Here is a 22,254-nt window from a genome sequence, read left to right on the forward strand (position 1 = left end):
CACTTATGGAGAAATGTGTATCAAACTTGTTCAGGACCTTGGTAATCCCAGAAGTAAAATCTATTGGTCAACTACACGCAGAGTCTGCCCACGGGAGATTAGGACCTTGGGGATAACAGCAAAGCATCCCTCCCGACAGACCATAATAAAGAGTGCATGTGTTACTAACTTCTTTATGACAGCAGAGGGAATCGCTAGTTGGTAGGGAGCACAGTACAGTAGGAGCGCGAAAAGTCCACATAACTCGTAGATTCACCTGCGGCAAAAATCGTAGTACACTCTTGTAATAATTTCAATGCGCAAAGTGTCGCTCTTTTGGGAATAACCGCAATGGGAGCCTCGCAGTCTGCGCGCACTGAACATGAGTTCCAAGATCTGGCTGATCGAACTGGATGTAAGTAGCCTGGGCTATATTATGCTCAAACTATAAGTGTTAATCAAATCAAAGTTTATTTGTCACGCGCTCCGAATACAACAGGTACCTTACAGTGAAAAGCTTACTTACAGGCCCTAACCAACAGTGCAATTTTTAAGTAAAAAATAGGTATTAGGTGAACAATAGGAAAGGTAAGGAAATAAAAACAACAGTAAAAAGACAGTGAATAACAATAGCGAGGCTATATAAAGGCACTGGTTAGTCGGGCTAATTGAGGTAGTATGTACATGTAGGTATGGTTAAAGTAACTGCATATATGATAAACAAAGAGTTGCAGTAGCGTAAAAAATGGGTTGGCGGGACACAATGCAGATAGTCCGGGTAGCCAATGTGCGGGGCACCGGTTAGTCGGGCTAATTGAGGTGGTATGTACATGTAGGTATGGTTAAAGTGACTATGCATATATGATAAACAAAGAGTAGCAGCAGCATAAAAGAGGGGTTGGTGGGGGGACACAATGCAAATAGTTCAGGTAGCGGTTTGATTACCTGTTTCTGTAGTCTTATGGCTTGGAGGTAAAAGCTTTTGAGAAGCTTTTGGTCCTAGACTTGGCGCTCCGGTACCGCTTGCCATGCAGTAGTAGAGAGAACAGTCTATGACTGGGGTGGGTGGGGTCCTCTGAAACCGCCTGGTGTAGAGGTCCTGGATGGCAGGCAGCTTAGCCCCGGTGATGTACTGGGCCGTACGCACTACCCTTTGTAGTGCCTTGCGGTCGGAGTCCGAGCAGTTGCCATACCAGGCAGCGATGCAACCAATCAGGATGCTCTCGATGTTGCAGCTGTAGAACCTTTTGAGTATCTTAGAACCCATGCCAAATCTTTTTAGTTTCCTGAGGGGGAATAAGCTTTGTTATGCCCTCTTTATGACTGTATTGGTGTGTTTGAACCATTCTAGTTTGTTGGTGATGTGGACACTAAGGAACTTGAACTCTCAACCTGCTCCACTACAGCCCTGTCGATGAGAATGGGGGCATGCTCGGTCCTCCTTTTCCTGTAGTTCACAATCATCTCCTTAGTCTTGGTTACGTTGGGGGATAGGTTGTTATTCTGGCACCACCCAGACAGGTCTCTGACCTATTTTTGACCTACCTCCCTATAGGCTGTCTTGTCGTTGTCGGTGATCAGGCCTACCACTTTTGTGTCATCTGCAAACTTAATGATGGTGTTGGAGTCGTACCTGGCCATACCTGGTGAATAGGGAGTACAGGAGGGGAATGAGCATGCACCCCTGAGGGGCTCCAGTGTTGAGGATCAGCGTGGCAGATGTGTTGTTACCTACCCTCACCACCTGGGGGCGGCCCATCAGGAAGTCCAGGGTCCAGTTGCAGAGGGAGGTGTTTTGTCCCAGGGTCCTTAGCTTAGTGACGAGCTTTGCGGGTACTATGGTGTTGAACGCTGAGCTGTAGTCAATGAATAACATTCTCACATAGGTGTTCCTTTTGTCCAGGGGGGAAAGGTCAGTGTGGAGTGCAATAGTGATTGCATCATCTGTGGATCTGTTTGGGCGTTAACCAAATTGGAGTGAGTCTAGGGTTTCTGGGATAATGGTGTTGATGTGAGCCATTACCAGCCTTTCAAAGCACTTCATGGCTACGGACGTGAGTGCTACAGGTCTGTAGTCATTTAGGCAGGTTACCTTAGTGTTCTTGGGAACAGGGACTATGGTGGGCTGCTTGAAACGTGTTGTTATTACAGACTCAATCAGGGACATGTTGAAAATGTCAGTGAAGACAACTGCCAGTTGGTCAGCACATGCCCGGAGCACACGTCCTGGTAATTCGTCTGGCCCTGCGGCCTTATGAATGTTGAGCTGTTTAAAGGTCTTACTCACATCGGCTACGTAGAGCGTGATCACACAGTTGTCCGGAACAGCTGATGCTCTCATGCATGCCTCAGTGTTGCTTGCCTCGGAGCGAGCATAGAAGTGATTTAGCTCGTCTGGTAGGCTCGTGTCACTGGGCAGCTCCCGGCTGGGCAACTCCTGGCCACTGGGCAGCTCCCGGCAGCGTCGGAGCCGGTGTAGTATAATTCAATCTTAGCCCTGTATTGGCGCTTTGCCTGTTTGATGGTTAGTCGGAGGGCATAGCAAGATGTCTTATAAGCTTCCGGGTTAGAGTCCCGCACCTTGAAAGCGGCAGCTCTAGCTTTTAGCTCAGTGCGAATGTTGCCTGTAATCCATGGCCTCTGGTTGGGGTGTGTTTGTACAGTCACTTTGGGGACGACGTCCTCGATGCACCTATTGATTACACTGTTTCTATTGGATTATTATCAAATGCACCCAAAAAAACTCATTTGATCTTGTGTCAGGAAAATAAATAGCCTATCCTTAGATGAAGGGACAAATAGCATAAATGCCTCAATCTCATAGTTCAAACTGGAAATATGAATTCCTTTGTAGTGAGTCTTCCGAAGAGCATACAATAAGACACTGTATTCCAGCTGTTTTCACATGAATAGACAATAGTTGTATTGTCCTTCTGGTCATTCCATTAAAAATCTAGGCTACTCCTTCCAAAAAAAGCTTAAAGGACAGATGGACAACTGTTTTTTTAACAAGTTGAATAGAATGTCATGCTACTTGCCAATATGGTGCCATGTATGGTGAATAACCCATTGGAGTAGAATTTGTGATGATTTAGAGTGCAGTATTACTGTAAATTATGTAACTCAAATCCATTGACAGTCAAATATCACACTATTTCTGGAAGTGACAAGGGTAGAAAAAATATATGTTTTTTTAAAAGTGGGTTAATTACTCTTTTGTGATAGGATGATGTTCTGCAAATTTGGTCTGTTGCAGCAACATTTGTTGTGCTTGGAACACTGATCTGTTCATTCTCATCAGCTGGCTTCTGTTATAAATGGGAGAACTGTGCTTCCTTCTCCCTCAGTGTAGAAGGGGGAGAGAGGTCAATCAAGACATAAAACAATACTCTGATTTCCAATGTTCAACATAAAATGTTTAGATTGTAATAAGTGTAATAACTTAATACAGCATGTTGGTTATTCAGTGTGAGATAACTCCTAAAGGAAGATAATGGGGAAGAAACGTGTCACGCATTATGCAGCTGAATGGTATGCAAGTATTTGAACTGAAGTTTATAACCATGTCTTCCCTGAGTGCTGTTTCCTTTGCGTTTGTGGGGAAGCTTGTGTTTTTCAGTGATCCTGAAAGCTATACAGGTGTGGTTTCGGACCCAGGAAGGTTCAACCATGCTGGGCAGGTTCCAGGTGAGAGGCCAGACAAAACACGGCACCTGGCCCTCCAGGTTGGGGATTGGGCGTTGGGCTAACAACCCCACCCAGTAAAAACCACCATGTCACAGAAACTGCAACAACTTCCAAAATTCAGGAAACTCTTGCCAATCTGTAGGCACTTTGACGGCTTTAGATGAAAGCCATACCCTGGAAATCAGGAGATCGTTGAGGAGTTTGCTAGGGCTCATAACTACAGTCAGTCTTGGAGTATGGAACGTCTGCACCACGTTTGAAACTTCAAAAACAGCTCAAGTAAGTTATCAGAGAGATAGACAAGTACAATGTGGACATCCTGTGTGTAAGGGAAAGCAGATGGACTGGTTAAGGGCGCAAGGTGACAAGTGATGGCTCAACAATTCTCTTCTCAGGAAAGGACGACGCCCACTCCAGTGGTTTAGCTCTCATTGTGAGCAAAACAACTGCCAAATCTCACTTGGAATGGGAACCCATCAGTGACCAGCTTATCAGAGCATAATTCAACTGCAAGGTCACCATCCTGCAGTGCTATGCCCCCACCAACGAGACAGAGGAAGAGGACAAGGATGACTGGTATGAACAGCTACTGCAAGCAGTATCCAATGTCCCACAATACAATGTGTTCCTGATAACTGGTTGCGAAGGTTGGAGCCGATAACACCGACTATGAGCAGGCGATGGGGCAACACGGCTGTGGGACCGTCAATAACAACGGTGAAAGGCTTGCCGACTTCTTCCTCAATAACAGCTGTGTGATTGGTGGCACACTCTTCCCTCACAAAGACATCCATAAATGAACATGAAGATCCCCAGATGGTCACACTGTCAACCAAATCGACCACATCAATGTCAACGTGACTTGCCAAAGGTCCCTATAGGATGTCAAGGTTCACCACCAGATGTCAACAGCAACCACTACCTGGTGGAAGCTGTGAGCCACAAATGCTGTAAAACAAGGGTGGAAAATATTCAACATCAACAAGCAACACCTTGCCTGAGATAAAGAAAGTCTTTACCATCGAGCTAAGACATTGCTTCAGTTCATTAGCCAAAGCAGAAGATGATGACCAGAGGGGTATACTACAGATGTAGGATCTTAAATTTGATCCAGTTTGCTACAGCAGGAAAGTAATCCTGCACCAAAAGGAAATGTGAATTATTATGTGGATTATAATTAATGGATATTTTTGTAGGGGTTGATACATTTTCTTTCATACATTCGTAAGGGAAAATCAAATTTGTAATTTACAATTAGACATTTCTAACTTCAGAAGCCTTTTTAAACCTCAAATACAATAACAATTTAAAAATGTCCTGCATTGCAGGAAAGTCAACCTGCAATAGGGTGATCAAATTAAGATCCTACATCTGTACAAAGCAGGATCAACTAGTTAGCCTGCTAACTTGATAAACAACCAAAAATAACTATTGAATTTCTGAGGGTATACTACAAAGCAGGATCAATAAGTTAGCCAGGTATATATTCTGAAATAACTTTTAATTTTTTTTGAAAGATAAGTTTGAAATGGGTATGGTCTATTTGACTCAACAACCAAAAACACATACCTATGTTTAGCTTTCTACAGTTGGCCAGAGTAAAATTGTTGAATGCAAAATCACCTAGGCTGAGCGAGCACAGTAGCAACGGTCATCAAAATTGTTAAAATGTTTTACAAACAATTTTAATAAATGCAACAGTTGACCAATCGAACAATGGATGAAGATACTCCAAACTATAATGTTTTTAATCCATCAGATATTGACTGTATTATAGCACATAAAACATTTTACTGGCACGGACAAATAATGAATCAGGGTTGAAGGATTTTGGTGGGAATTCAGGTATTCAATTTATTATCAAATGTCACTTTTTCTTTCTTAGAATAAACTCATATAAACATTTTCAAATGGTAATCAGGTATTTTGTAAATATTGTGTGTTAAAATAAATACAATTATACGTGTATCATTTGCATAAATACACTGGGTGAACAGTATTTGCATATACAGTGCATTCAGAAAGTAGTCAGACCCCTTGCCTTTTCCACATTGTTACGTTACAGCCTTATTCTAAAATTGATTAAATAAAAATTTTTCCTCAGCAATATACACACAATACCTCATAATGACAAATAAAAAATTGTTTTTTAGAATTTTTTTGCAAATGTATTTATTATTTCCATAAGTATTCAGACCCTTTGCTATGAAAATCGAAATGCTCGGGAAACAGGGTGCATCCTGTTTCCATTTATCATTCTTGAGTTTTTTCTACAACTTGATTGGGGTCCACTTGTGGTAAATTCAATTGATTGGTCATGATTTGGAAAGGAACACACCTGTCTATATACGGCCCCACAGTTGACAGTGCATGTAAGAGCAAAAACCAAGCCATGAGGTCGAAGGAATTGTCCGTAGAGCTCTGAGACATGATTGTGTCGAGGCACAGATCTGGGGAAGGGTACCAAAAAATGGCTGCAGTATTGAAGGTCCCAAAGGTCCCCATCATTCTTAAATGGAAGACGTTTGGAACCACCAAGACTCTAACCTAGAGCTGGCCGCTCGGCCAAACTGAGCTATCAGGGGAGAAGGGCCTTGGTCAGAGAGGTGACCAAGAACATGATGTTCACTCTGACAGAGCTCCAGAGTTCCTCTGTGGAGATGGGAAAACCTTCCTGAAGGACAACCATCTCTGCAGCACTCCACCAATCAGGCCTTTATGGCAGAGTGGCCAGACGGAAGCCACTCTTCAGTAAAAGGCAAATGACAGCCCTCTTGGAGTTTGCCAAAAGGCACCTAAAGGACTCTCAGACCATGAGAAACAAGATTCTCTGGTCTGATGAAACAAGATTGAACTCTTTGACCTGAATGCCAAGTGTCACGTCTGGAGGAAACCTGGTATCATCCCTACGGTGAAGGATGGTGGTGGCAGCATCATGCTGTAGGGATGTTTTTCAGCGGCAGGGACTGATTGACTAGTCAGGATCGAGGGAAAGATGAATGGAGCAAAGTACAGAGAGATCCTTGATGAAAACCTGCTCCAGAGCGCTCAAGACTGGGGCAAAGGTTCACCTTCCAACAGGACAACGACCCTAGGCACACAGCCAAGGCAATTCAGGAGTGGCTTCGGGACAAGTCTCTGAATGTCCTTGAGTGGCCCAGCCAGAGCCCGGACTTGAACCCGATCGAACATCTCTGGAGAGACCTGAAAATAGCTGTGCAGCGACGCTCCCCATCCAACCTGACAGAGCTTGAGAGGATCTGCAGAGAACAATAAGAGAAACTCCCCAAATACAGGTGTGCCAAGCTTGTAGTGTCATACCCAAGAAGACTCTAGGCTGTAATCACTGCCAAAGGTTCTTCAACAAAGTATTGAGTAAAGGGTCTGAATACTTATGTAAATGTAATATTTCAGATTTTTACAAGTTAGCAAAAATTTCTAAAACCCTTTTTTTGCTTTGTCATTATGGTGTATTGTGTGTAGATGATTAGGGAAAACAATATAATCCATTTTAGAATAAGGCTGTAACGTAACAAAATGTGGAAAATTAAAGGGGTCTGAAAACTTTCCAATTGCAATGTATTCATACATTAACATAAATGGGTGGAACTGGGCTGAAACCACCAAAAACTTGCTCTGTCTAGGCCTATCTGCACTAACCTGCACTGTCTAGACTGCCTCATTAATGACTGTCGTTGTCACATTCTTTACATTGTTTGTGAGGTCAGACATAATATCACTATAATCAGTGTTCATTTTTGGAAGTTGCTTTAATTTCAGAGCATCTAATTTGTAAACATTTCAACTCTATTAAATTATGACTTTTTTCAATTCAACAAAACAAACACCCATAAAAAATAAAGTTATCTTTCTTGTGATGTTAGTGTAGAGACGATGCGTTAAAGGTAGACTCAGCAGTGTGACATAGATGCAGAAAGTAAATAGCATAGTGGGTCAATTTCTGCAATAACTGACCCTGCTTCACTGTGCTACCTGGGCGACACACTCATGTAATGTCTCATAAATACCTATAGGCCTTGTCTGATAAATACTGATACTACTATAGCAACATGTCCTTTGCTTAAGTCATTCCACACACAAGCCCATGCCTGAGAGGCTTGAGGATTTAGCAATTCAAGGATTTCTATTATCTGCTTGAAAACACGACTAACAAATCTGTTATCCTTCCTGTGATTACATTGTTGCAACAATTGCACTGGTACTTCTGTTCACAAAAATGGATTAAGAGTTGAGCCATGAGCTTGCAGTGCAAAGTCAAGGTTGGCTGAATACAGATGCAACTCAAAGGGTTGAGAGGGAAAACAGAAGTCTGAAATGCAATACGCAATATTGCTGTATTGCTGCATACACACCACCCACGTAAGTCTATATACCTGCCTGTGCAAGAGTTTAGTGTGTGGCATTGTTCTGTGTGGTTGCTGAAGCATTCACCTTCAGTAGTTGTTGCTACTGCAAACAATAATTTTGTTAAGGGCATTTCCGTGTCCCAGAAGCACTAACATGTGAAGTTCATAGGAGCACATCAAATTTGGTGTCAAATTAAAGCTAAGATCTACTTTTTTATTTTATTATTAAGGCATATATAAATTCTTTAACTATTTTCCATCCTAAAAATGTAGAATAAGGCACTGATTTCTGGTCAAACAGATGGAAAAGGGGTCTTGGCAAACAGAAAAAGTCTTAATTCGGAGTAGATATTTAACAGAATTTTTGGAAAATGTGGTGACATAAAAAACTGAGGGAGATTTTACCTTAAGTATGTTATCAAATCTGCACTGTCATTTGAGTAAATGTGTTTTTGTAAAAATGTCAGTAGAAGTTGATAAAAGTAGTCCTTGTGCATATGGATGTATGGTTTGTTTAACTTTTCAATCAATGGTTTTTGTTTGGCATACTTTTAAAGTGAAAAATAGAGTCTCGCCGTCATTCTGTTACCATGAAATGATTCTTATGTGCTTTCAACAAGCACTGTGAGGGCAAAGCACGTTCCACCTTTGAGGAGAAGTCAAAATAAGCACTATTGTATGCAAAGTTTGCACGCAAAGTAAAATATCACAATCTGTGGTTCTTTCACTGTATCTTGCAACCATAACATTAAAATGTCGTGGAAATATTACCCCCTGTGATTCTGTATTTCAGACATTAGCTCACATGTCAATCATTCAAAGTTCCCTTTGAAAGCAGATATAATCTCACTAGAGTATGTTTGTTTTTCTATTATTGTGTTTTTTATCATTATGCTGATTGTGTTGTAGGCTTATTGTTGTCACAATTCTGCCCATTTCTTAAGAGGTTTATCTGTTCTGTACCCTTTTGCACCTGAATCCAAAGTTCATAATTGCTACAGGTCATTTACATGTTTTACACTTCAAAACCAATACATACCAGAAGGAAAGGCTAAAAAGAAAATGTTTGGTGAAGATATCCAGCTAGTCTTGAAGGGGGGGGGTATCTAGAAATGGAATACCCTCAAGTTTTATTATGCCTTTAATAAGTCTTAAGTTGCTAATCCTCCAAACTACTGTGATTGTTTCCATTCAGTTTCCCTCGAGCAGATTGGCAACCTCAACAAGAGATTCAGACAGCTGAGCAAGAATGAGGAGACACTAAGGTAGTGTCACCAACATCATATATTTACAGTGCATCATCGGCTGTCACCCATCTCATCTATTCGTATACTGTAAAACCATTCTGCAAATATTTTATGTATTTTATGTTTGGAATTTACCTTAAAATATGTTACGTAAAATACAGTAGCAGTTCACTTACTGTATTTGTGAATGTACAAAATAGAATGTCACACAAAGAGTACAAGGTCGAACAAAATAAAAGCACATCCTCTAAAGTAACAGGGAAAAAGGTTTTGTTGTATTTCGAATGGCTTGTAATTCCACCCCAAAGAATACGTTACCGTATTGTATTTTTGGAGTGCCAAATCCTTTTGACCACTAGTGGGTGCATGGTATTGTTGTTTCTGGCTACATTTGTGCTGTACCAATGTAATTGATATGTAGTAGTACCCCATCAATTAAATGTCTATAGGGGACAGATTGGAGTGGAAGCAAGTCTTAAACATTTAATGGTTGAGTATTTGCCTTTGCCATGTAGTCACTGTATGGAAGCCTTTGTTAATGCCTCTAGAAGTGTAAGTGTTTGGTATTTTATAACACTTACACTTCTGGAGGCCTTAACACAGGCTTCAAAATTGGCAGTCATTGATATGCTGTCATATGTAAACACATTACCTAGCAGCCAACCTGCTTGCAAAGACCACTTATCCTGGACATTTTCTTGATACCGTTCGTTACGATAAGAAGCCTATACTGGAGAAATTTGAAATTAAACAAGTATTTCTAATATGGTTTTGTTGTTTCTGACACATTAACATATGAGGCGTGCCTTGTAAGAGGCTGCATGTGTCCTACCTGTTAGTGAAAGGGCTGTACGAATGTAATTGATACTTGTTGACAGTAATCTTAATATAATACTTGTTAACAGTAACCTTGGCCTTTAGCAAAAGGCGGTAAACATCTCACATGATAATATAGTTGTTACTAACATATTTTCATGTCATGTTTTCTTTTGCAGTCGACAGGATTTGGCAAGCATCTCTGCACTAGATAACAATCCACTCCGGGCTCAAATTATTAATGCCTTCTTTGACAAAAGGTGATTATATAGCCTAAGTACAGTATTGAAATCTCTCGTTTAATACATACTGTATTTACTGTTACAATGTTTTTACACAGAGGACAGTTTTGTTCATGAGGTAATCAGTGATGCTGTAAAGGCCTTAGTTTTGAAGCATGTTCAACCCTGCGTTGAGTGAATTCACATATATATATATACACTGCTCAAAAAAATAAAGGGAACACTTAAACAACACAATGTAACTCCAAGTCAATCACACTTCTGTGAAATCAAACTGTCCACTTAGGAAGCAACACTGATTGACAATAAATTTCACATGATGTTGTGCAAATGGACTAGACAAAAGGTGGAAATTATAGGCAATTAGCAAGACACCCCCAATAAAGGAGTGGTTCTGCAGGTGGTGACCACAGACCACTTCTCAGTTCCTATGCTTCCTGGCTGATGTTTTGGTCACTTTTGAATGCTGGCGGTGCTTTCACTCTAGTGGTAGCATGAGACGGAGTCTACAACCCACACAAGTGGCTCAGGTAGTGCAGCTCATCCAGGATGGCACATCAATGCGAGCTGTGGCAAGAAGGTTTGCTGTGTCTGTCAGCGTAGTGTCCAGAGCATGGAGGCGCTACCAGGAGACAGGCCAGTACATCAGGAGACGTGGAGGAAGCCGTAGGAGGGCAACAACCCAGCAGCAGGACCGCTACCTCCGACTTTGTGCAAGGAGGAGCACTGCCAGAGCCCTGCAAAATGAGCTCCAGCAGGCCACAAATGTGCATGTGTCTGCTCAAACGGTCAGAAACAGACTCCATGGGGGTGGTATGAGGGCCCGACGTCCACAGGTGGGGGTTGTGCTTACAGCCCAACACCGTGCAGGACGTTTGACATTTGCCAGAGAACACCAAGATTGGCAAATTCGCCACTGGCGCCCTGTGCTCTTCACAGATGAAAGCAGGTTCACACTGAGCACGTGACAGACGTGACAGAGTCTGGAGACGCCGTGGAGAACGTTCTGCTGCCTGTAACATCCTCCAGCATGACCGGTTTGGCGGTGGGTCAGTCATGGTGTGGGGTGGCATTTCTTTGGTCGGCCGCACAGCCCTCCATGTTCTCGCCAGAGGTAGCCTGACTGCCATTAGGTACCGAGATGAGATCCTCAGACCCCTTGTGAGACCATACGCTGGTGCGGTTGGCCCTGGGTTCCTCCTAATGCAAGACAATGCTAGACCTCATGTGGCTGGAGTGTGTCAGCAGTTCCTGCAAGAGGAAGGCATTGATGCTATGGACTGGCCCGCCCGTTCCCCAGACCTGAATCCAATTGAGCACATCTGGGACATCATGTCTCGCTCCATCCACCAACGCCACGCTGCACCACAGACTGTCCAGGAGTTGGCGGATGCTTTAGTCCAGGTCTGGGAGGAGATCCCTCAGGAGACCATCCGCCACCTCACCAGGAGCATGCCCAGGCGTTGTAGGGAGGTCATACAGGCACGTGGAGGCCACACACACTACTGAGCCTCATTTTGACTTGTTTTAAGGACATTACATCAAAGTCGGATCAGCATGTAGTGTGGTTTTCCACTTTAATTTTGAGTGTGACTCCAAATCCAGACCTCCATGGGTTGATTAAATTTGATTTCCATTGATAATTTTTGTGTGATTTTGTTGTCAGCACATTAAACTATGTAAAGAAAAAAGTATTTAATAAGAATATTTCATTCATTCAGATCTAGGATGTGTTATTTTAGTGTTCCCTTTATTTTTTTGAGCAGTGTATATGTAACTTTATACCTCTAGCCTTGGTAACCTCACCGGTTAGTCTGGTTTAACCAGGCTAATGCCTCTCTGTGTTTATTTGATTTAGAAACCTCCGTCAGAATGAGGTGGGTACGGTCCAGGTGATTGGCTTTGAGGAGTTCCTTATGGTCATGTCTCACTTTCGTCCGGCAGCTATGCACATCACAGAGGAGGAGAGGGAGAAATTGAGGCGGGAAAAACTACGCTGTATGGTTTGGTGATGAGTAGAGTAACTTTGCTGCGACTTGTGTTTGTGCCCAGAGCTAATGCCTATGCTTTAGCTCAGTGGGCTATTGTGGTCTTGACTGAGTCATGCAGGCAACATGTTTTATATAAGGGCTATTCCAGATTGAATCATAACATAGTTTCAGTTCTCTAATCATACTCTAGTGTAGAGTCTAGATTGGGTCTGGAGTAGACCAGCCAGTCTGTCTTGCTCCTACTTATCATGGATGCAGCTCAGAAAGCCAAACATTCTCATAATCATGACTTCCTCATCCACCCTAATGATGTGAAATGCGCCATTAGGCCCCTATCCTGCCCCTGGAACCCTTCCCATTCGATGATGAATAGAATATAAATCATAGTAGAGACCTGTTACACTATCTTTGGGGATAAAATAGTTCGTAAAAATGTCCTATTTTGCTTGTTCGTCTTCATTGTGTCTTCAGTTGTGTTCAACATGCATGACACAGACAGTGACGGCACCATCACTCTGGAGGAGTACAGACGGGTAAGGCCTCCCATTTCTACTCTCTCCTCACCATAATCCTCCACGGCCCAGGGCGTGTATTCACAAAGTATCTGAGAGTAGGAGTGCTGTACTAAAATCAGGTTCTCCCTTGTCCATGTAATATTATTCATTATGATCAAAAAGGCAAAACTGATCCTATGTCAGCACACCTATCCCGGTACATTTTTGTGAAGGTCTGTTTATCATTGACGTTGAATGGACCGGTGTGCTCTTTTCTTCCTCTAGGCGGTAGAAGAGCTCCTGTCTAAGGCTGGCACAATCGGGCAGGAGACCGCAAAGGCCATTGCAGACGCCGCCATGCTGGAAGTTGCATGCACCACAAGGGGCAAAATGGTAATGGGGTTATTACTTAGTCACTCATGTTCGTACCCTTAAGACCAAAGAGTTAATAAAGTGCGTAAGATAAAACGATAACACAATTGATTACAGTGAACCGCACCTTATTTTTAAGTGCGAAGAACTGTTCTACTTTGTACTGCTTTGTGCCGTGCCTAAGAACAACCCGTAGCCGTCTGATATTCATGATAGTCCACAGGTCCTCATGCCTTATCGCTTAAAGTGGCAAACTGCAGTTCAAACAATAACGTGTGTACAATAAAATACAAAGGATATTTCATGCTGAAACCATAATATTAAACACAAATGGTTTTCACTAAGTTGATGATTTATATTTCGGATAATTTGTACAGCTTTGTCACTATAATTTTTTTTTTTCAAATCATCTTATTTGATTATTTCATATATTTTACACGCAATAAGGCCACAGAGGGACAGATATTATTAGACACCAGTGATAATCTGAAGTACCTAAAAGGCCCTAGATGTCATTTTATACAATTCCAAAGAAACCTTGAAAGTTACCTAAATTCTGGTAGTTTACTGGTACAACCCTATGTAAAAATGTATGTAGCGACTGTAGATTTCCCCTTTAAATTGGGTTACTTTGTTTTTCAGGAACCTGATGAATTCTATGAAGGAATCACCTTTGAAAACTTTCTTCAGGTATGGTTGTATATACAGTACAGTATACAGTGACTGTACAAAACATTAGAAACAACTGCTCTTACCATGACAGACTAACCAGCAGACTGTGCCAGCTGCATACCACACTGCATACCACTGCTGGCTTGCTTCTGAAGGTAAGCAGGGTTGGTTCTGGTCAGTCCCTGGATGGGAGACCAGATGCTGCTGGAAGTGGTGTTGGAGGGTCAGTAGGAGGCACTCTTTCCATTGGTCCCAAAAATATCCCAGTGCCCCAGGGCAGTGATTGGGGACACTGCCCTGTGTAGGGTGCAGTCTTTTGGATGGGACGTTAAACGGGTGTCCTGACTCTGAGGTCATTAAAGATCCCGTGGCACTTATTGTAAGAGTAGGGGTGTTAACCCCGGTGTCCTGGCTCAAATTCACAATCTGGCCCTCAAACCATTCACGGTCACCTAATAATCCCCAGTTTACAATTGGCATCCTCCTCCTTTCCCCTGTAACTATTCCCCAGGTTGTTGCTGTAAATGAGAATGTGTTCTCAGTCAACTTACCTTGTAAAATAACAGATAAATAAAAAACAGGTGAAAAATATGTCACTTGATAAATCTGCTTCAAACAGTGTAGATGAAGGGGAGCAGACAGGTTAAATAAGGATTTTTAAGCCTTGAGACGGATTGTGGACACTAGAGGTCAACCGATTTCAAGTTTTCATCGGAAATCAGTATTTTTGGACACCGATTTGGCCAATTTCTTTTTTCTTTACACCTTTATTTAACTACGCAAGTCAGTTAAGAACACATTCTTATTTTCAATGACGGCCGAGGAACGGTGGGTTAACTGCCTTGTTCAGGGGCAGAATGACAGATTTTTACCTTGTCAGCTCGGGGAGTCAATCTTGCAACCTTACGGTTAACTAGTCCAACGCTCTAACCAATTGCTTTACATTGCACTCCACGAGGAGCCTGCCTGTTACGCGAATGCAGTAAGAAGCCACAGTAAGTTGCTAGCTAGCATTAAACTTTTCTTATGAAAAACAATCAATCATAATCACTAGTTAACTACACATGGTTGATGATATTACTAGCTTATCTAGCGTGTCCTGCGTTGCATATAATCGATGTGGTGCGCATTCACAAAACAGGACTGTCGTTGCTCCAACGTGTACCTAACCATAAACATCAATGCCTTTCTTAAAATCAATACACAAGTGTATATTTTTAAACCTGCATATTTAGTTAATATTGCCTGCTAACATGAATTTCTTTTAACTAGGAAAATTGTGTCACTTCTCTTGCAACAGAGTCAGGGTATATGCAGCAGTTTGGGCCGCCTGGCTCGTTGCGAACTGTGTGAAGACTATTTCTTCCTACCAAAGACAGCCAACTTCGCCAAACGGGGGATGATTTAACAAAAGCGCATTTGCAAAAAAAGCACAATCGTTGCACGACTGTACCTAACCATAAACATCAATGCCTTTCTTAAAATCAATACACAGAAGTATATATTTTTAAACCTGCATATTTAGCTAAAAGAAATCCAGGATAGCAGGCAATATTAATCAGGTGAAATTGTGTCACTTCTCTTGCGTTCATTGCACGCAGAGTCAGGGTATATGCAACAGTTTGGGCCTCATGGCTCGTTGCGAACTAATTTGCCAGAATTTTATGTAATTATGACATAACATTAAAGGTTGTGCAATGTAACAGGAATATTTAGACTTATGGATGTCACCCGTTAGATAAAATACGGAACGGTTCCATATTTCACTGAAATAATAAATGTTTTGTTTTCGAGATGATAGTTTCCGGATTCGACCATATTAATGACCTAATTAAGTCTATGATTTGATAGAGCAGTCTGACTGAGCGATGGTAGGCACCAGCAGGCTCGTAAGCATTCATTCAAACAGCACTTTCCTGCGTTTTGCCAGCAGCTCTTCGCAATGCTTCCAGCATTGCGCTGTTTATGACTTCAAGCCTATCAACTCCCGAGATTAGGCGGATGTAATCGATGTGAAATTCCTAGCTAGTTAGCGGGGTGCGCGCTTACAGTGTTTCAAACGTCACTCGCTCTGAGACTTGGAGTAGTTGTTCCCCTTGCTCTGCATGGGTAACGCTGCTTCGAGGGTGGCTGTTGTCGATGTGTTCCTGGTTCGAGCCCAGGTAGGAGTGAGGAGAGGGACGGAAGCTATACTGTTACACTGGCAATACTAAAGTGCCTATAAGAACTTCCAATAGTCAAAGGTATATGAAATACAAATCTTATAGAGAAATAAGTCCAATAATTCCTATAATAACTACAACCTAAAACTTCTTACCTGGGAATATTGAAGACTCATGTTAAAAGGAACCACCAGCTTTCATATGTTCTCATGTTCTGAGCAAGGAATTTAAACGTTAGCTTTCATACATGGCACATATTGCACTTTTACTTTCTTCTCCAACACTTTGTTTTGCATTATTTAAACCAAGTTGAACATGTTTCATTATTTATTTGAGGATAAATTGATTTTATTGATGTATTATATTAAGTTAAAAGAAGTGTTGTTCATTCAGTATTGTTGTAATTGTCATTATCGGCCGATTAATCGGTAACAGCTTTGTTGGTCCTCCAATAATCGGCATCGGTATCAGAGTTGAAAAATCATAATCGGTCGACCTCTAGCATGAACCCTCCTTGGTGTCGAAAGCATTCCAAAGGGATGCTGGCCTATGTTGACAATGCTTCCCACAGTTGTGTCAAGTTGGATGGATGTTTTTTGGGTGGTGGACCATTCTTGATACACACGGGAAACTAAGCGTGAAAAACCAAGCAGCGTTACAGTTCTGGCACCTACTTCCATTCCCTTTTCAAAGGCACTTAAATATTTTGTCTCGCCCATTCACCCTCTGAATGGCACACATACACTATATATACAAAAGTATGTGGACACCCCTTCAAATGAGTGGATTCCGATATTTCAACCACACCCGTTGCTGACAGGTGTATAAAATCGAGCACACTCCATAGACAAACATTGGCATTACAATGGCCTTACTGAAGAGCTCAGTGACTTTCAACATAACACCGTCATAGGATGCCACCTGTCCAACAAGTCAGTTCATCAAATTTCTGCCCTGCTTGAGCTGCCCCTGTCAACTGTAAATGCTGTTGTTGTGAAGTGGAAACATCTAGGAGCAACAACAGCTCAGCCGCGAAGTGGTAGGCCACACAAGCTCACAGAACGGGACTGCCATGTGTGCCATTCAGAGTGCCGAAGCGCGTAGTGCGTAAAAATCGTCTGTACTCTGTTGCAACACTCACCGAGTTCCCAAACTGCCTCTCGAAGCAACGTCTGCACAAGAACTGTTTGTCGGGAGCTTTGTGAAATCAGTTTCCATGGCCGATCATCCGCACAAAAGCCTAAGATTACCATACGCAATGCCAAGCGTCAGCTGGAGTGGTGTAAAGCTCGCTGCCATTGGACTCTGGAGCAGTGGAAAAGCGTTCTCTGGAGTGATGAATCACACTTCACCATCTGGCAGTCTGACGGACTTGGTTTGGCGGATGCCAGGAGAACGCTATCTGCCCCAATGCTTAGTGTCAACTGTAAAGTTCGTTGGAGGAATAGTTAGTTCCAGCGAAGGGAAATCTTAATACTACAGCATTCTAGACGATTCCGTGCTTCCAACTTTGTGGCAACAGTTTGGGGAAGGCCCTTTTCAGCAGGACAATGCCCCTGTGCACAAAGCGAGGTCTATACAGACACGGTTTGTCGAGATCGGTGTGGAAGAACTTGACTGGCCTGCACAGAGCCCTGACCTCAACTTCATCGAACACCTTTGGGATGAATTAAAACGCAGACTGCGAGCCAGGCCTAATCACCTAACATCAGTGCCCAACCTCATTAGTGCTCTTGTGCCTGAATGGAAGCAAGTCTCTGCAGCAATGTTCCAACATCTAGTGAAAAGCCTTCCCAGAAGAGTAGAGGCTGTTATAGCAGCAAAGGGGGGTACCAACTCCATATTAATGCCCATGATTTTGGAATGAGATGTTCGATGAGCAGGTGTCCACTAGAGGTCGACCGGTTATGATTTTTCAACGCCGATACCGATTATTTGAGAACCAAAAAAGGATTTTAAAAAACTTTTCTTTTGTAATAATGATAATTACAACAATACTGAATGAACACTTATTTTAACTTAATATCATACATCCATAAAATCCATTTAGCCTCAAATAAATAATGAAACAATTTGGTTTAAATAATGCAAAAACAAAGTGTTGGAGAAGAAAGTAAAAGTGCAATATGTGCCATGTAAGGAAGCTAACGTTTAAGTTCCTTGCTCAGAACATAAGAACATATGAAAGCTGGTGGTTCCTTTTAACATGAGTCTTCAATATTCCCAGGTAAGAAGTTTTAGGTTGTAGTTATTATAGGAATTATTGGACTATTTCTCTCTATATGATTTGTATATATTTCATATACCTTTGACTATTGGATGTTCTTATAGGCACATTAGTATTTCCAGTGTAACAGTATAGCTTCCGTTCCTCTCCTCGCTCCTACCTGGGCTCGAACCAGGAACACATCGACAACAGCCACCCTCGAAGCAGCGTTACCCATGCAGAGCAAGGGGAACAACTACTCCAAGTCTCAGAGCGAGTGACGTTTGAAACGATGTAAGCGCACCCCGCTAACTAGCTAGGAATTTCACATCGATTACATCCGCCTAATCTCGGGAGTTGATAGGCTTGAAGTCATAAACAGCGCAATGCTTCAAGAGCTGCTGGCAAAACGCAGGAAAGTGCTGTTTGAATGAATGCTTACAAGCCTGCTGGTGCCTACCATCACTCAGTCAGACTGCTCTATCAAATCATAGACTTAATTATAAAATATTAACACACAGAAATACAAGCCTTTGGTCATTAAAATGGTCGAATCCGGAAACTATCATCTCGAAAACAAAACGTTTATTCTTTCAGTGAAATACGGAACCGTTTTGTATTTTATCTAACGGATGGCATCCCTAAGTCTAAATATTGCTGTTACATTGTGCAACCTTCAATGTTATGTCATAATTATGTACAATTCTGGCAAATTAATTACGGCCTTTGTTAGGAATAAATGGACTTCACACAGTTCGCAATGAGCCAGGCGGCCCAAACTGCGGCATGTACCCTGACAACTTGCACGGAACGCAAGAGAAGTGACAATTTTCCTAGTTATAAGAAATTCATGTTAGCAGGCAATATTAACTAAATATGCAGGTTTAAAAATATATACTTGTGTATTGATTTTAAAGAAAGGCATTGATGTTTGTTGTTAGGTACATTGGTGCGTAACGACAGTGCTTTTTTCGCAAATGAGCTTGTTAAATCATCACCCGTTTGTCGAAGTAGCCTGTGATTCAATGAGAAATTAACAGGCACCGCATCGATTATATGCAACGCGGGACACGCTAGATAAACTAGTAATATCATCAACCATGTGTAGTTAACTAGTGATTATGTTAAGATTGATTGTTTTTTATAAGATAAGTTTAATGCTAGCTAGCAACTCACCTTGGCTTCTTGCTGCCCTCGCGTAACAGGTAATCAGCCTGCCACGCAGTCTCCTCGTGGAGTGTAATGTAAGGCAGGTGGTTAGAACGTTGGACTAGTAACCGGAAGGTTGCAAAAAACGAATCCCCGACCTGACAAGGTAAAAATCTGTCGTTCTGCCCCTGAACAAGGCAGTTAACCCACCGATCCTAGGCCGTCATTGAAAATAAGAATGTGTTCTGAACTGACTTGCCTAGTTACATAAAGGTGTAAAAAAATATATATTTAAAAAATAAAATGTTCAATTAAAAAAAAAACGGCAAATCGGTGTCCAAAAATACAGATTACCGATTGTTATGAAAACTTGAAATCGGCCATTCCGATTAATCGGTCGACCTCTAGTTCATGCTCTGACGAATTGAGCCTGTTCTGAGGAGAAAAGGGAGTGGTTGGGTGGGAGGGGGAGAAGGTGCAACTGAATATTAGGAAGGTGTTCCTAATGTTTTGTACACTGTGTACAACCTCTTCCCCACTTCCCCATTTCACAAGCTATTCAAATTGGCTATTGTTACATTGGTTAAAAAAAAGGAAATGCCATTTCACTTTTGAGTTATGCAAAATAATGCTATTACAACAGTGACATTTGCTGTCTTAATATACCGCTATACTTTATATATTGAATACTGCCATATGTCTTATATTCCCCTACATTTTCTCCCCACAGATTCTTAAAACCTTGGATATTGAGACGAGGATGCACGTTCGCTTTTTAGACATGGACACTGCAACCATGCGATGTGGAAAATGAGTCCCTGTCTCCTTTAAAATACATCTGGTACTGCTGTTTTTACAGAATGAATCTCTCCGGGCTTCCTTTGGAATGAAGCCAAATACCTATTTTAATTTATGAATGATTGAGATGGGAGATCATAATCCACTGTGATATACAGTGTCTTCAGATTCATACCCCTTGACTTTTCCACTGCTCCAGAGTCCAATGGTGGCGATCTTTGGACTTTGACATAATGGGGTATTGTGTTTAGGCCAGTGACAAAAGTGTCAACAATCCATTTTAATTTCAGGCTGTAACACAACAAAATTTGGAAAAAGTCAAGGTGTGTAAACGCTTTCTGAAGGCACTGTAAGTGTACAATATTGTCTACATACCGTATGTTGTACATTTTAAAAGGACAAACTATGCTGAACTATATTTTAAGGTTCAGGTTAGACATTTGAATACATTTCAGTGCCGTGCAATGTCATTGAAGTGTTTAGTGCTAGCCTGTGACTGATTACTAACATGCTTTCAGCTAAAAGTAAACACATACACCTCCAGTGCTCCAAATGAATCCCTTCATACCACCCTCATGTCAACGTTATGTATACATAACAGTACCGACATTTTGAATGCCTAGAGGTTCACACGACCCGCCACGTGGATCACTGAGAGGATCGGTGTTGGCATCCAGGGTCACTTTTATTCTGGCTCTGTGGGGCACAGTGCATTTTGACAGGGCTTCAGAATACACGGAAAACTCATTTATTTAGTTCACCAAGCTTCATTATTTCTGTGTCCTTTCAGTGGAGTCTCACCACCAAATCAAAGACCGCTTACAAATAACCACTTTTATGTATTACTCATGGTGAAAACATTGATCCTTAAAATAAATGTTTAAATACATTAGAAGAATATTGTTCTTTATATCCAAAGAACCTGTAATAGTCTTTGCACTAATGTATACACATATTTTAGTCATTAATTAAAAATAAAGAAATTATGAGATGAAAAATTGTTGGAGTTACTTGTGTTTTGCGTCCATCTTCTTGTGAAGATAGATAAGACTGCCATCTGCAATTCCACTGAAGTAAATTAAGTGAAAGGACCATGTGACTGTTGTTGCCCATCAATTTATGGAGGATGTCAGTACCAACTTCAATGTCTAGTTAAAGGTCCAATGCAGCAGTTTCTATCTCAATATTAGTAATTACTAATAATTGGATACCACAAAATTGGGGAGAAAAGGGGGTAAAATTAAAAAGGGAATTTTTGTTTTGTTTTTTGTTAATGGTAAAAGATTAACAAAAGTAGCTTAGCAAAGAGACATTTCTCAAGCAAGAATTTTGCTAGGAATATCTGGGAGTGGGAAGGAGAAAACTGAAAATTAGCTATTATTGGCAGGGGTTTGAAACCATCTTTCTTATTGTTCTATTAACTAGCTCTTACACCAAAAGGGCAATATCATCATGTGGAAATATATATAAAACACAGAAAAATCACGTGTTTGACTGCACTGGATCTTTAACAAAACATGATCCCATCATAAGATGAAATCCATTCAGAATTCATTGCGCTAGACAAAATTTGCAAGATTAAAACAAACTCCTTAACAGTCCAAGGAAACATGAGATTCTTTTAAAAAATAAGGACAGCTACTAATTAAAAATGAGATTCAGTTTGAAAAATCTAAACGGATATATAAAAGCTGATTTGCTTTGTACATACGGTCTACAGGGCTGGTGGTAGGGGTATGCAGGGCTGATTGTAGGGGTCTGAAGGGTTGGTGGTACTAGTAGTAGGGGTCTAAAGGGCTGGTGATAGGGGTCAGTGGGAGGCGTGAGAGCCAGACAGGATGTCATAGGGCACGGCCAGGCCAATGTTGTAGTTGTAGCCAGATGACTCCACATAGTTGGACCTGCAGATGGGCAGAACATGTTCCTGGGAGGTGGAGTCCTCTGAGAAGTCATAGTGGCAAATCACTCCCCTATGTCTATAATGTGGACACACAATAATTGGGGCAGTTAAACAACAAAACAACAAACAGACTCTCATAGAATTAAATAGAATGTACAGTGCCTTCAGAAAG

At 41.6% G+C, this 22,254-nt stretch overlaps 2 protein-coding genes across 3 annotated transcripts in view; one reads left to right on the forward strand and one right to left on the reverse strand.

Annotated features, from left to right (window-relative positions):
- The first annotated feature begins 143 nt into the window (after positions 1-143).
- LOC129853882 (calcineurin B homologous protein 3-like) lies at positions 144-21,180 on the forward strand. Of its 2 annotated transcripts, XM_055920357.1 has the most exons (8): positions 144-394; positions 9,229-9,298; positions 10,276-10,356; positions 12,197-12,336; positions 12,801-12,862; positions 13,109-13,216; positions 13,838-13,885; positions 20,115-21,180. In XM_055920357.1, exons 1-8 carry the CDS (start codon positions 331-333, stop codon positions 20,196-20,198), a joined length of 657 nt encoding a protein of 218 aa, XP_055776332.1. In that variant the 5' UTR covers positions 144-330; the 3' UTR covers positions 20,199-21,180. The 2 variants fall into 2 exon arrangements, with proteins under 2 accessions (XP_055776332.1, XP_055776333.1); XM_055920358.1 differs by lacking the exon at positions 10,276-10,356.
- Positions 20,915-22,254, reverse strand: part of fbxw8 (F-box and WD repeat domain containing 8) — a 30,238-nt gene continuing 28,898 nt past the window's right edge. Inside the window, exon 11 of the mRNA XM_055920355.1 lies at positions 20,915-22,158. Within this exon, the coding sequence (XP_055776330.1) occupies positions 21,993-22,158 (166 nt within the window). The 3' untranslated portion in view covers positions 20,915-21,992. The remainder of the gene's footprint in view (positions 22,159-22,254) is intronic.

This window comes from Salvelinus fontinalis, chromosome 4 (assembly GCF_029448725.1).
Source record: "Salvelinus fontinalis isolate EN_2023a chromosome 4, ASM2944872v1, whole genome shotgun sequence".
Taxonomy (NCBI): Eukaryota; Metazoa; Chordata; class Actinopteri; order Salmoniformes; family Salmonidae; genus Salvelinus; species Salvelinus fontinalis.

Bases quoted from the DNA above. Each gene is read 5' to 3' on its own strand.
- LOC129853882 (XM_055920357.1), top strand. From the start codon at position 331: ATGGGAGCCTCGCAGTCTGCGCGCACTGAACATGAGTTCCAAGATCTG. The intron at 395-9,228 runs GTAAGTAGCCTG...GTTTCCATTCAG, and splicing joins TCTGGCTGATCGAACTGGAT to TTTCCCTCGAGCAGATTGGC. The intron at 13,886-20,114 runs GTATGGTTGTAT...TTCTCCCCACAG, and splicing joins CCTTTGAAAACTTTCTTCAG to ATTCTTAAAACCTTGGATAT.